Source organism: Zerene cesonia, chromosome 2 (assembly GCF_012273895.1).
Source record: "Zerene cesonia ecotype Mississippi chromosome 2, Zerene_cesonia_1.1, whole genome shotgun sequence".
Taxonomy (NCBI): Eukaryota; Metazoa; Arthropoda; class Insecta; order Lepidoptera; family Pieridae; genus Zerene; species Zerene cesonia.
The window spans coordinates 5,102,033-5,117,132 of record NC_052103.1 but is presented as its reverse complement, the minus strand read 5'-3'; the positions used below and the strand labels follow the sequence as shown (position 1 = coordinate 5,117,132).

At 31.8% G+C, this 15,100-nt stretch overlaps 2 protein-coding genes across 3 annotated transcripts in view; one reads left to right on the top strand and one right to left on the bottom strand.

Moving 5' to 3' along the window:
- LOC119835788 (oxysterol-binding protein 1) overlaps positions 1-11,120 on the bottom strand; it is an 18,190-nt gene extending 7,070 nt beyond the window's left edge. The window contains exons 1-9 of the mRNA XM_038360785.1: positions 10,904-11,120; positions 9,899-10,087; positions 9,235-9,505; positions 8,212-8,377; positions 4,355-4,476; positions 3,852-3,929; positions 3,306-3,425; positions 1,797-1,911; positions 100-318 (exon numbers count right to left, since the gene is read on the bottom strand). Of these exons, the coding sequence (XP_038216713.1) occupies positions 100-318; positions 1,797-1,911; positions 3,306-3,425; positions 3,852-3,929; positions 4,355-4,476; positions 8,212-8,377; positions 9,235-9,505; positions 9,899-10,087; positions 10,904-11,046 (1,423 nt within the window). The 5' untranslated portion in view covers positions 11,047-11,120. The remainder of the gene's footprint in view (positions 1-99; positions 319-1,796; positions 1,912-3,305; positions 3,426-3,851; positions 3,930-4,354; positions 4,477-8,211; positions 8,378-9,234; positions 9,506-9,898; positions 10,088-10,903) is intronic.
- A 412-nt stretch (positions 11,121-11,532) lies between these two features.
- The window catches only part of LOC119834010 (apoptosis-inducing factor 3), a 6,523-nt gene continuing 2,955 nt past the window's right edge, over positions 11,533-15,100 (top strand). The window contains exons 1-3 of one of the 2 annotated variants that reach the window (XM_038358286.1): positions 11,533-11,632; positions 11,820-11,921; positions 12,003-12,337. In XM_038358286.1, the coding sequence (XP_038214214.1) occupies positions 11,563-11,632; positions 11,820-11,921; positions 12,003-12,337 (507 nt within the window). In that variant the 5' untranslated portion in view covers positions 11,533-11,562. Of the gene's footprint in view, positions 11,733-11,819; positions 11,922-12,002; positions 12,338-15,100 lie in introns of both variants that reach the window. The other variant, XM_038358294.1, reaches the window with a different exon arrangement.

Here is a 15,100-nt window from a genome sequence, read left to right as displayed (position 1 = left end):
CTAAACGATCTTGGAAAAAACGCTTATAAACAATCTAACTTCACGAAGTTAAACCGAGCAAAGCTCGGTCATCCAAGTATTTTATTTATAAATGTAAACAATTATAATCTAATAAATCTCTATATACCCACCTATTAGCTGTAGTAGCATACGAAGACACAGTAAAAGCAGCCACATAGGCCAACTGATGTGCCGGGTCCGAGAAGGTAGCAGCTTGGTCCAACACTGAAGAGTACTCATAGTCCTCCGTTAACCGCTGCAGCATGGAGAGTGGCTCGCTGAAGTTAACAGGTATCGGGATCTTCGACAGCTCCTTGCCTGTTGTGTAGAAATTATAGTTAGACATAGTGACAAAAAGTTTATGACTTAAACAATAATTTTTGCTGAGTATGAACTATTTAGAGAAGAAGTAAATAGCGTGTGGATAACATGTATAATGAAGCTAAAAATTCGAACTTGCTAATTCGTTGTTTTGTTGCGGCGGCCATTCTTAGGAGGAGGAGCTGGGACGCCACAGATGGTGACAGACATGTCTAACTTATAATAGCCCGCGGTTTATGCGTCAGGATTTCATTATCCGTTCTGAGCCCGTAAGTGTAACTACACTTACTCAGAACGTTGATCCATCCATCAACTGAATGGATTGCTAATCCATTCAACTACACTTACAGGCTCCTTTTGACCCGGGTATCATGCGAATGACGCCGCGAGTTACAGCAAGTGTATCACATTTAATCATTAGTTAAGTTTGAGCAGCATTTTCTTCTAATTTTTTTAATATATTATTAAATATACTTATACCATGTATAGTAAAATTCATTATCTTAAGTAACTCAGCTGTACAGTTTTTCATTGTATAAAGTAAAAATAAATGTTAATCTTCATAAGTAAATAATCTTATTAGTACATATAGTACTCTACCTCGAATATAGTATAGTAACATCAATATAAGATCCATAGATACAATATAGCGATCTTATTGATAAACATAACTTATATCTATACTAATATTATTAAGCCGAAGAGTTTGTTTATTTGTTTGAACGCACTAATCTCAGGAACTACTGGTCCGATTTGAAAAATACTTTCAGTGTTAGATAGCCCATTTATTGAGGAAGGCTATAGGCTATATATGTACCACGGGCGAAGCCGGGATGGACCGCTATTTATTATATAATATATTGAATTTTTGTCACATATTGAATAGACTATGGTTATAACCATATATAATATTGTATTATATATAAGTTACAGTTTTATTTTTCTTTAAATCAATGCATAGGAAACCTTACATAACAGAGTAAAAGAGTCTGCAGTGGGCTATAGAGCGAGGGAGATGAAGCCTATAAACTCATACGCCTAACGTTTAAAAAGAACGAAAACATCGCGAAAACATTGCCAAACAAACATTGGAATCATCGTACACGCGCGAAAGACAGGTTACGGCGTTCTCTTCTCTCTTTTTAACGAAAAAGAGATCGCTTTCTTCATAATACACATGATATGTCATATGACCGTCATGCATTAAAACTAGCTCCTGCACTTGATTTTTAATACCTCTATTAGCCATACCGCCTCCTTGGTACAATGGTTAGCGAGTGAGCAAAGAAACGAAAGGTTATGGGTTCGACACTCGGTAAGGAAACACAAAAAATTAAATGATCGGCTACGATCAGTGACACAGCTCCATACCCCACCGGGATCCCCGGGGAAACGGGACTTAACTTAATTAGCCATACCACAAATAATATGGTATTGACTATAGACCATAGACCTAAGTAGCCGCGAGAGCTCACCTATACAGTTCTTCATAATAGACCACAAACTGAGCGGGTAGTTGGGCTTGTCGGGCACGCGCGTGCGCCGCGGGTGCCCCTCCACCACGCTGTCCGTCGCTTGGGACACGTGCGGCTGAAACATTTTATTTTATTTTTAAATACATATTAATAAAAAGAATTTGCTTCGTAATTGTAGACTTTAATTATTACTGGCAAAAAATTATGAACATTAGCTTTAATTATGACATAATTACATAAATAACAATGCTATAACTGTACCATTACTATACAAGTTAGTTAAGAAAATATATAATAATTGGCAAATTAAGTCCTAAATTCAAACAATTCGGATATCAGTAAATCACAGAAATACAAATTGCAAAGTTAATCAATCGAGATAAGATAAGCTTACAAATAACTAATCACGAGCAGACAAACAAGTGACACATCATTTATACTATGGGCAAAAAAATATATAAATAGATTTTTAAATAATGAGATAACCATTCATTATGTTAATAAAACTCTTTATAACGTTATTATAGTGGCATGCCTGATATATAGGTATATAGATGTTTGTCTCAAACATAAATTTAATTATCAATAGTTTTGAAAATGATGTCCTTACAGCGTTACCATTTTTTAAACAATATGAACCAAAATGCTATATTATGCAACTTTCGTATTAAAAATTTTATTACAAGTTTCCACGTAACATAAATTAGCGTTATGATATTAATTATAATTTAGTTCGGACCGGTACAACAACGACTAGTCATTTGTAACGTTGACCAATATGAAGGCAGGTCAGGGCCAAGTACAAAATCTATATCGGTCAATTTTATTCAATCATAAATTGTGTTTATGGTCTTGCAAGCGAGACGTCGCGGTCAAAAGGTGATGTAATTTAGGATGCGTCGCGATATCGCGCTCTGAAGGACAATGTAGAGTCTATAGATTTCATTGCGTTATTACATATTTCATTTTTCTTGTTTTATACGATGCAATACAATGAATACATCCAATGATTATAATTATAACAAGTATTTATGTAAAATACACATATTTTATTCATACAAAAATATTATATTTAATGAAAAAACTTGAGAGTTGCGTTCTCGTATATATTTTGAGTGCGTATCTTGTTCTATATTTTCATAGTAATACGATGCGGTGTATCAAACTTATATTTCAATGCGGTACGTACGCAGTGGAATGGAGTTGGAGGTCGTCGGAGTATTTGGAAGTCCGAAATTATTACACATACAATTTCATTACACGCTCTAATTTCAACCATTACATTTAAATGAAATTATACGTATAGTTTAAATTTCGTCTAAATATTTTAATAGCAGGGCTGACTACATATGCTAATCGCTAAATAACGACACTGAATATATGTTTCAATCATTAATACTCTTCTATTATAAGGCTATTATAAGATATAGACTAATTCGTAACGGGTTTTCCGACATGGAAGTCCGTTTATGGTACCGATTTAAAATAAGCTTTGCGTTAAAAACTCACCCAAATCTTAATATCAAGCTCCTTATCATCAGACGGCTTGGCACTGGCCGCCGCCGCGTCAGCAATCTCCGCACCGCCCATCGCGCTCTCTGCTCTCTCTTTGTCTTCCACGAAATACACCTATCGTCAAACGGAACGTTCGCTTGAGGACGGAATCAAATTTCGAAATCTCATTTCGAATTTCGAATTAATAACAATCGTAAAAATTCCACAATAAAACGAATTAAAGTTTTGTAAGTTTGTAACGAGTAAATAAATAAAAAATCCCGAGCAACTGTCAATTATTATATAGGACAATAGATCACAAAAAATGATTTTATAAAAAAAAAATGCACTGAAATATTTCAATAAAGGAAATATTTCATTAGCAACAACATTCTGTCACAATAAATTTGATATAACTGAATCTATTTCAAACTAGATTTCATTCACTCAATTTTCGAATTAATTAATGACAAACAAGACTAACGAGTCATTTAGAGCTCACAAAAGAGTCATTTAGTGTTTCATATTTAAACAATCGATTAAAATTGATATTGTACTTACTTGTTGTGTTTCTGTTACAGTTTCTACTTCAGATTCGTCAGAGCTTTCACCACTTTTCACTTTGTTTTTTCTATTTACCTAAAATTTAATAAAACAGGTTTAGGTAAAATTTTATAGTTTTGAGAAAAGAATTGTTTAAGTATTGTAGACACAATAGTAACTTCGTTATTCGGCACACAATTATCATGAATATTAAGTCGATAATTTTCATAAATATTATAAAGTAAACAAGAACAGTAGTTTACTTCAGAAAGCAAATAAATAAATCCCTATTTTTCTTTCACATTTTATTCTATATTTGACCCATAGCAAACACAAACTAAATATGAAATTGCAGTCGTGACAGAACCGTACTTGGTTCAAACAAGCCTAATGACATTGGCGGCAAAAACTCAAAGAAAATTAAGGAAATTTAGTGACCATTCAGCTAGAGTAAAACAGTTATTTACAGATATCTTAACTTCCAAATTAACAAATATAGTATTAATGTAACAAAAACTTACAGGCACTTTAATTACAAAGGAAGTTTTGTCTTCCATAGCTGATGAGGCTCCCTCTTCGACTGCATCAAAGAATTCATGTTCTTCATCTTCGGTATCATTACCTTGTCCAGAACCGTTACCGCCTGTGACAATATGAAAACATTATTTTAAATTTTAAAATATTTATTTATGTCTGAAACATTGGCTGATCATTTAATGGGTCATTATTTTGGAACTATCCTTTATTGGACAGATTATTTGGTAATATTTATTTCATATCTTTGTATGTCAGGTCATGCTAGAATGATTTTATCACAGGCGCAGTACCAAAACCGTGTCATACTTCAGTGATCATCAAAGAGCATTAGTAAAATTTTGAATTTCAAGGTTATTTTAACATGATAAATGTACTGGAAAACACAACATACAAATCAATGTATTCAAAAAGTCTTGGAAACTATGCAACCATGGAATCTTACTAATATTGTAAATGCAAAAGTTTCTGTGAATGGATGGATGCATGTATGCTTGTTACTCTTTCATGCAAAAACCACTGATGAGATTTTAATGATATTTGATATTATATAAGTAAAATAATCTTTTTATTTTAATATTGAATGAAGTAATGTTTAACTAAAAATGCAACACAAGACAGATAGCATATAATATAGCACAAATGCTGTTTTATACACATAGAATGATGAATGTATGTGCTGAGCTATTGTATGGAGCTTGCTCACAGTTTAGCAGTATTCAATCATGTACAAGATTGAGACAGTAGCAATTGATGGATGAGAGCTAATTGTATAAACTGATAATTTATGATAAAAATACTTGAAAATAATAGTACATGTTATTGTATAATATAATGGATTCATCATTATCAGTTTGTAGTTGCAAATAATGGATGAATTCTAATGAGTATTTGTTTTCTATCTCTAACAATTGACAACACTTTTATTCACTTTTTATATTGAATTAAATTAAAAACTATTAATATTTTTATTTTTAATCTATATCAAGAAACAAGAAAAATTTGCCAACCGTGTAAAAACAAAAACATCAGACTATCACAAAATCACAACATTGAATACAACATACAAATGATATTCATTTAAAATATGCAACACCTCATAATGAATATGGATGAAATAATGGGGCTAAAATAGAAAGTTATTTCTAGAATGTTGTTTTATGGCTTACTATTTAAGGCTATGCTTTCATGTAAAAGATTACAAAGTGGAACTACTTATAACATTGATCTATATCTAGATATTTGAGTTATAATATAATAATAATAAAATTTACTATGCAAATGAACTATGCTTTTATATAAGTACATCACTTTGTGCGCTCCTAGGATATAGTATATTGAGTAGATAATTAATACACCATTGAAACACACTGCTCATTTCCTTTCTGATCAATGGAGCCTAAAATCATTAATCAAAAGTTAGATAAGTGTTAATAGACATCTTCAATTAATTTTTTATTGTTAAAAAATGATATTATGCTTGAGCTCTATTGAAGTTTAGCTTAAGCTAGCCAAAAACAAATAAATGACATTACAAACAATTATCACACACATAAGCCCGATTCATGTACACAAACATCGTGATGCATAATCATGCATGTTGACATGAAATAAGATTGTGATGATAGCGCTGAATACTAGCTTTTCATCAATTTATATTCACTTACCACCCATGACGTATTCTTAGTAGTTATATTTATTTATCATAGCAATAACCTTAAGATCAATTCAATTTAAATGACAAGCCTCTAAATACACAATGCCAAGATCACACAAACACAATTAAAACACCTATACTTTTATATTTGTTACTAAGTAGGAGCACGCCGAAATCAACACACTGTTCAAAGCAAACGATAATTAGATAAACGAACACGCAACAACCGCAACATACCAATTATTGCAAGACATTAGGTTACTGTAATTCAACCTTGGTATAACCAAAAGACGAGAAAATTAAGAACAATATATATCGCACAAATTCAGAACCTCATGACGGTCGATTTACGTACCAAAAACACGGGTTATATTTATTTCATTTTATTATTTTTTTTATACCCTTTATTATATTTATTTATAATGTAATATGAAACACTGAAATTTAAAGTGAATCAATTTAGATGTTAATTTTGCAAGTCGTCCAATTATTTCGATAGTTCAGATTTTCCGTGATCCGTCACTAGCGTCATGCGTCACTCGTCATTCGAAGAATACGTTCCGTTTCATCTTTGTACGAAATATTTACTGGAACATAAAGTTTGTCTAAAACTATTTTTATTTTTACTTTCGGATTTTTTTTTTAAATGCAAAGAATAATGTCTATTGAGATAGAATACTGTATTCAATATCATATTTATTTCCATATAAAACATGCAAGAAGAATTTAATCAAGATTAAGCTCTCTGCATTGAAAAAGTACCTGTATCGTGCGAAATGCGAATGTGCCGAGTTGAATTACGAACACGATTGTGTAAGCACAGTAAATTATGCTTGTTCGTTATACGCCTCGCTATTAGCACGAACGTTAAATCTATTATCTATATTAATATTATAAAGGGGAAATATCTGTATGTGTGTACCTACGTTTGTAATGAATTGGCTGAAAAAGTATTGGATCGATTTCAAAAATTCTTCCACAATTTGAATGCTGCATCTACACTGTACCACGGGCGAAGCCGAGGGCGGATGGCTAAAAATTAGAATACTATAGAGGAAACACTTATTTTACGATTTAATCCAAAAATTAGTCAACCGAATCTATCAAGTATTTCCAAAATTTTTTTGCTTTTGTTATTTCGGGGGGGCTAAGCCAAGATAAGTGCATAGCAACTTATGAATTTATTGACCTAGGTACGTTTCTGGAGGAATTCTTCGAGATAGATACAAATGCTTATATGTAAAATAGAACAAATGCTTATATGTAGTTAAAATTGACATATTAACCTCCCATTAACTAAAAACTTTCCATTAATCAGTAATTTAGTCGTTATTAGCGATTTCAAACGATAAAAACATTATTTATGCATCAAATTACCCTTTAGAAATTAAGCTGATTCATAAGTCGAATAACATTTTTGTATAATAGCCAGGTAAAATTAAAATTTAACGTTTACTTTTTATGTAAACTACTTATAAATACTGTTAGACTGAAATTTATTACATGAGCATGTCACTATCTGCCAGTATTTTTAAGTTTATGGAAAGAAATTCATTATAGCATACCATAGACCCATTATTAACCAGTTCATCTAACACCTAAACCTACTTTATTTGCTATTTTTTAACAAACATAGTCTTATGTAAGTGGCAGACTGCTCAGGGCTTTATCTCTAAAGTGCAATCATGGGAAAGCTGCGGTTGGTATCCCACAACACCTTAGAAGTCTTCTAAAGTCTTAATATTCTAACACAAATTTTACAATTTATACATTTATCATTTTCATTGCCAATAGGTGAATATATTTATTTATACAGATATTAGCATTCAATTATAATACGTATATGTTAACTTACGTGTTTTTTGTTTAGCGGTGACGGAAAAATGTACAAACGTGTGGAAATCCGCAACCTACTGTTTATGTATTAGACAATTTAAATTATATGCATGTCATTATTTGATAAGCTTGTAATAATCACACCGGATGCGCTATTTGTTTGCGCTTGTACAAAATACAATACACATTATGGAAATGAATGTTATATTTTTAAATTCGTTAAGCTTCTCACTTCTCATATTCTATGTACCAGTATGTGGTTTGCTTCCCACTATCGTCTTCTCCAGACTGTCGTGTTGTCTCACCAGCTACTTCACCATCTCTACCTGGAACCTTATAACTGGTACTCACCAGTGTGAGGCGTGCTCCTCGCCACCGTCTTCTCCAGACTGTCGTGCTGCCTCGCCAGCTGCTCCACAATCTCTTGCAGCCGCATCTTCTGTTCCCGCTCATGCTGCAACGCGCGACTCATTCTCGCACTGGATGCAGCGGCCGCGCTCATGAATTCCGAACAAGCCTATTTGGTGAAATGCAAATGTTAAGATTTATTGTTAATAATAATAATAAAAATTCTTTATTGTACACAAAGAAAGAACAATACAATGGACATAATATAAAAAAAAAATTAGTACAGAAGGCGGTCTTATGGCTTGCAAGCGATCTCTTCCAGACACCGCAAAGCAGAGGAAAGCTGCGAAGGAGGGTAGTGGTAGTGCACAAGATAGAAATATACAAATTGTATTTACAATTACATATATACCATATATATACATACATACAAATATACATACATACATATATACCTACTAATGTATATAGGAAAATAATATAATACAATTAACAGTCTCTACTGCTATGTGGTATCTAATTTGACTTTCCCTGTGATAGAGAGTCATAATGCTTCCTTAATAACTGTTTAAAGATCGGCAGGCTTTGTGCTCTCCTCACGCCCTCAGGTAAAGCATTCCATAGAGTAATGGCGGTGACAGTAAAGGAGAGTGAAAGAAGTTTGAATGATGAGGAGGAAAAGATACGGTCAGGTTGTTTGAGGAATGTATTGTTGTGTTACTAAAGAGAATTACAATTACAAGAAACGGTTTAATTATGCATTTGAATGTTGGATAAAAAAACCATTTGGTTCTGACTTACAAATAACGAAGGAGGCTTTCGTTTGTCACAATTTTTTTTTTTACGTTTTGTTACTAGCTGCAGACCCTGCCGTTTGACGGGGATTTTATTTTTTTTAAAGGAAATTGTTGTCATTCAGTCACATTTCAGAAATTTTATTCGTACCTCTTCCCCAAGATGCAGCTGAGCTTTTTTATAGAAAATAATTATTTACATTAATATACAACTTCTTTAAAGATTACTTACATTCATCATAGCATTACATGATATTCTAAACAAAGTCGCTCTCTCCGATACTTGTTTAGTAATATCTGATGGAGGTATCTCCAGGTCGACCAGGGATCGTTGCAGAGCTGCCCCATGCCTAGTGACCAACTCTGAACATGTGCGTAGATCGTGGAATCTCGCTGAGAGCTCACGAGCAATCCCGCCGGCATCCTCACCCTCCCCCTCACCAGCCACAGTGACGGGGCCAGAATTTATTTGGTCGTCATCATCGTCTGATTCTTGTGCGCGTCTAGAAACATTACCTTTGTTAACCACGAAATTTATTTGGTAATAAAAGAAAACACTTCTCTGAAGTATATCAGTTTTGATTATTTCCATTTAAGTTAAACGTAAGCCAATGTTTTTTAATAATATTCACTCTTACTGTTTTTAGCCAATGTTTAAAATCTATGACATAAATTTTAAAGAAATTGAAATTTTTAAATGTGATTAAATTCATTTTAGTATCTTGATGTATATACTAAAATATACTAAAATGTATTCATCTTAAAAAAAGGCTGTAATTTAAAATCTTTTACAGAAAGTCAAACATATATTACTTTGTTGCTTTATGTATCCCAGTTTTGCTTATTATGTTTTTATTAAGATTATTAATAATTCCCACAGACTCAAAAATACTTACATAGCCTTTGCCTTTGCTAGTTCCAGGGCTGTGACCCAACTCTGTCGTTCCACTTCATCATGGGCTCGAATGTGGAATGTTTGTGTACCGCCATTACTAATTACAAAGGTACAGGAATCTGCAGTATGTATTAATGCACCAAGTAGTGATATAGTTCCACGGCATGTGTGAGCCATCTCAGCCTGATTTCTAAAAAAATTAAATGTTTTTCTTATCATAAATATGATGTACCTCAAATACCCAGGTATTTTCATATTTATTTTGTTTAAGTGGTTTAGTGGTTGACTTATGAATAAGAGACAGACGAACAGACAGTTCCTTTCACATTACATAAATGAATATATTATAAGTTATGTAAAAATAGTCATTTGTCCCAGCTCCGCACAGATATCAAGATTCCTGTTTTATCCCAAGGGAGCATTTAATCGGGATAAATGGTATCCTATCACCCAAGACAGCACATACCCTGACCGTATACCAAATTTCATCAAAATCCGTTCAGGAGTTTCAGCGTGATTGATCGTCAAACAAACTTTCACATTTATAATATTATAGTGTGATTGAACATTAATAATTTTCAGTGAAGTTGCAGATCTTTAATGGTGAAAAAATTTTTAAAGTCAGTAATTATTGAAAAATTATATGATTTGTTGTAATTAAATAAAATTCTAAAAGATTTGGAAAGCTTAAATAAAGATTTTTTTTTAAATTACAGCCACATTATAATTCAGTAAACAATTTAGGATGTAATGTTTTATTTCTATATTTATTATTAACTACTATTTAATAGCTTTGCACTTAAGCTATGGAAAATAAATAAATATATGGCCAAATCTGTAAAATAATAAAAAAACATGATTACAACACAGGCAAAAGGCATGTTGGTTAAAATTAGTAACCAAACTGTACTTTAGCTCTAACAGAAAGATTCATCATAATTAAATTCTTATAATGTTCTAATTAGTTGACAGTTGAAGAGAAAACAGTTGTGATGATAAAAAGTACCTGTAGTATGATAATAGCCCATTTGACAACACGAACCATCTTCGTTGATATCCTTTGAGATAATTCGTCCATTTAAACAACCACCCCTTTTTTTCGGGATCACCTGCAATAGGTTGACCCTTGGGGACAATTACATCAGACATTTTTTTAACAATTAATATATTATTTTTCGTAAATATACATCACACTGTTAAAGCCACGTTCATGACGACCAAATTTCGACCTTAATAAAAAGTAGAAAAATGAGTGTTGCCATTTTTCTACTTCTAGTTGTCAATAATTATTAATTGGTTACTTAAAGATGGTTTGTTTAATTCTTTTCCAAGTCTCCTCTTAAAGCTTACAGAATTAGCCGCCTTTTTAATTCGCGGCAACAATTTTAACTACACTTATGTCACAATATGCCAAAACTTAGTTTTCAGTTGATATCATTAAAATATGAAAACGACACAAACTGATATCTTTCTACTTTAAAATTTAAATATTTTGTTCTGATATTAATCATATTGTATAGTAGTTTATTTTAAACCTGGGTAGCCCGATAATTTGTCTACAAAACATAAACTTGCTGTTTATTACACGTTATAACATCATATTACTCAAAGACAATGTAAAACTGACAGTCATAGGTAAAATTATATCTATGGACAGAGTGAAAAATGTTTGTTTTCAATCAAATTTTCAATAGCGGTCGTGTTGTCAGCCGATTTGCACCGCGGTATTTTCAAGGTGAACCGTTCACAAAGTGTAGAAAAATAATAATTTAAATAATATCATTGACCTACATATGATCTAAATTTTCTCTTATAAATTTACCTAACCTGCAGTGGTAATAATAATTTTAAGACTACCATAAAAAAAATTCAACTGTTTTGTTCCATGCTTTTATAAATTAATTTACGTTTAATTCTTGTAGGCCCAAGGTTTCAAAGGATAAATATAAGAAAAATGGGTAATTCCGACTCAAGGTCTTATAGTCCTAATCAACAATGCACATCTTCTAAAAATGACCCTCAACGTGAGTAGAAATTACACAATGATTTTACAAACATTTAGCATATATAAGGACACTTGTATTAATTAATATTATAATTATTAGGTGGAACAATTTCTCGTACCGAGTCAAAAGTGGAGTATGTAGAAGCAGTTGTTTGCAAAGTAAACGACATTAACGAAAATGAAATGAAAGTATTTGAAATCGGCGAACACGGAAAAGTTTTACTCGTTAAACAGAAAGGAGAATTCAGTGCGGTGGGACCGAAATGCACTCATTATGGGGCACCATTGAACACTGGGGCTTTGGGTGACGGTAGAGTGAGATGCCCATGGCATGGAGCATGTTTCAATTTGAAGACTGGTGATATTGAAGATTTTCCCGGTTTTGACTCGCTACCTTGTCACCAAGTCACTGTTACTGATAAAGGAGAAGTCAAGGTATGTAGTTTTGTATTTTCTTATGTTATTTTAGTTTATTATATTTTGCTTCATACTTGTTCAATTGTATTATTATTCTACATTATAAATTGTTCTGTTTATGTTCGAGGTAGAGATTTTCAAGTTCTAGAGAAAAAATATGCACCAAAATTGATTACATTGATTGACATATAGAGTTTGAAGTTTTGTGTTATGGAGATTTTTGGGCTTAGAGTGGGAACAATTTTTTTTGGATTTATGTATGTTGATTTATCAAGGAGGTATCATATTGAACATACATTTTATTGGTATAATCTGTAAAATTATTCATAGGCCTCCCACTCCAAAATTATAATGTTTTTAAACTGTAATTGGGAATTCACAAAGACTATGTTCTTGAATTTTAGATAAGCTTCATTTCGATACAATTTACATTTGATATGATAACACAATATTTACTTAAGCTGCACCATTTGTTTTAATTAAGATTTATTTTAGATCACCATGATGATTGGTATATAATGATAAGATATGTATTAGATAAACCAAAAAGGGTAGGGTGTTTGAGAGTCCCACAATTGTTAGAAATTAAATTATACAAAATATGTGCTATAATAATATTTTTAAGTGTCTGTATGTCAATAATATATAATTTGCAAGTAACACTGAAATACCTATGTAATTTACATAGGTTACATTATGTGACTATCAGATAATATTATAATCCATAATTATAAAAACAAATATATTTAAAATATATTGAATATATTTGTTTATATATTTTAAAACATATTGAATGTAGGTCATATCAGTTTAATTAATTGACATAGTGTGTTTTGAAGGGCTTGACAAAAAAGCCTCTGCTATTATAAATTCACTTCATTTCCAAGGCCTGAATGAAGTTACCTTACTTTCTAGGAATGTATCAATTTAATTACTTATAGATTATATTCAATTCCAAGAGGTATTTTACATTTTTAGTGAGAATATTTTGTCTTTATGTGTGTGCTACATACAATCTATCTATGACTACATAATGTTATGTAGTGTGATTATTATTTAACAACTGTATAAAATTGTTTATTGGTGTTCCCATAACATCAGTTTTATAACCATCCTAAGACTAATTTGTCATAAAATTTACCGTAAATAGTTTGTATCTACACAAATATCAAAAAGGAAATATTTGTATTTTTGTATGTTTGTAACATTTTCATGCAAAAACCACCACTGGAACAAAAAATTGTTGTAAAAAAATATTTGATCTTGAGTTACTCAATAATGGTATACAAATAGCAAAATATTTGCAATTTATTAAGCAAAACAAAACCTATGTGGAAAAATGTGAATTCATTAGTTGTACCTATCTAAACTCACAACTATAAATTGAACTACATAAAATTTGTTTATTTCCTCCCATAAGTGGAAAATCTTTACACAAATCCATTTTTTGTTTATTCAAGGAATAAACGTGAATTTCGTTATTGATTAATTGTTTCTTTAAATATACAAAAAATTCAAAAACAAAATTTTCATTAAAATGGGAAAATATTATAAATATTGTGTTATATTTGAAGCACACCTTTGTCGGCAAACTAGCAGGGATCTTTTAGAACTAATAGAAACCTCACTCGTGTAGGGTAGAAAACGCCGCCCTCGACTCGACTCCATAGAAAGTAGGACACGAATAGCTGATGACGTCCTTACACGAATAGAAAAATCAATAAATACATATATGTGGAATTCGACATTGTACTTGCACACTTTACTGAGAATACATAATTATAGTTTTATAGGGACCTATAGGGACCTGCAATATCTTTGTGGAATTGTTCCTACAATATTCAGTTTCACGAATGTACAACATTGGTCTTAGTGAAATCCATTGGGAAGTTTACTCTTAACTTAAAATACATTTATCTTTATATGGACGACTTGGTTTTGCCGTTCTTTAGTCGGGCGTATTGCGAGTTACATATAAATTCGATGTTTCATTGCATTCGGATCAACATGCGGATACATATGCATGATACTTTCACACATTATCACGGTTGGTACAATCTTATCTATGCCAAACCTAGAAAACCATATTGTATACGTACTGATAAAAACACCGCGGTTATAAAATATGAAATATTTCCTATTTTTAAAAATGACGAAACGCATCTCAAACCTAACATGACTAATGCTAAAATGAGTAACATGTTTAAATAATTATTGCCGAGGCGACCATGGCTAATACTTTTTCTTGTATAGAACACCTTGAAACAATGAGTTCACAACATACTGATAATGGTATTACATTGACGAAAAATAATTCGCTATCAATAACCGGTATGTTCGAAATTTGGTTTCCATATCATGGTCACATTTCCGTGTGAAACGGAAGAATGTGGTTTTTTTTTTTACTAATCTAATGCTATGGCTTATGTCACGCCCGTATATTTTTTTGATTGGAATGTTTCTTGGGTTCCTTAGTCAATATGGAACGGTTTTAATTTCGCCTTGTCTGTCTGTCTTTCCGCTGTCACCATTTGGCACGAGAATACACGTTAATTAAGTCGAAAAATAAGTCCAATAATTTCTTGAAAAAATAAATACAAAGGATTTCATAAAATTTACCGTAAATAGTCATAAGGGTTTCTTAACCCTTATTTTGCTCTGTGACCTCTAACAGAATGTTAACTTTCTTAACGAATTATGTTACGGTATCGGAAAACATACATACCGTAATAATAATAGGAAATGATCCTGTACTGTTATTTATTGTTATTCATTATACAT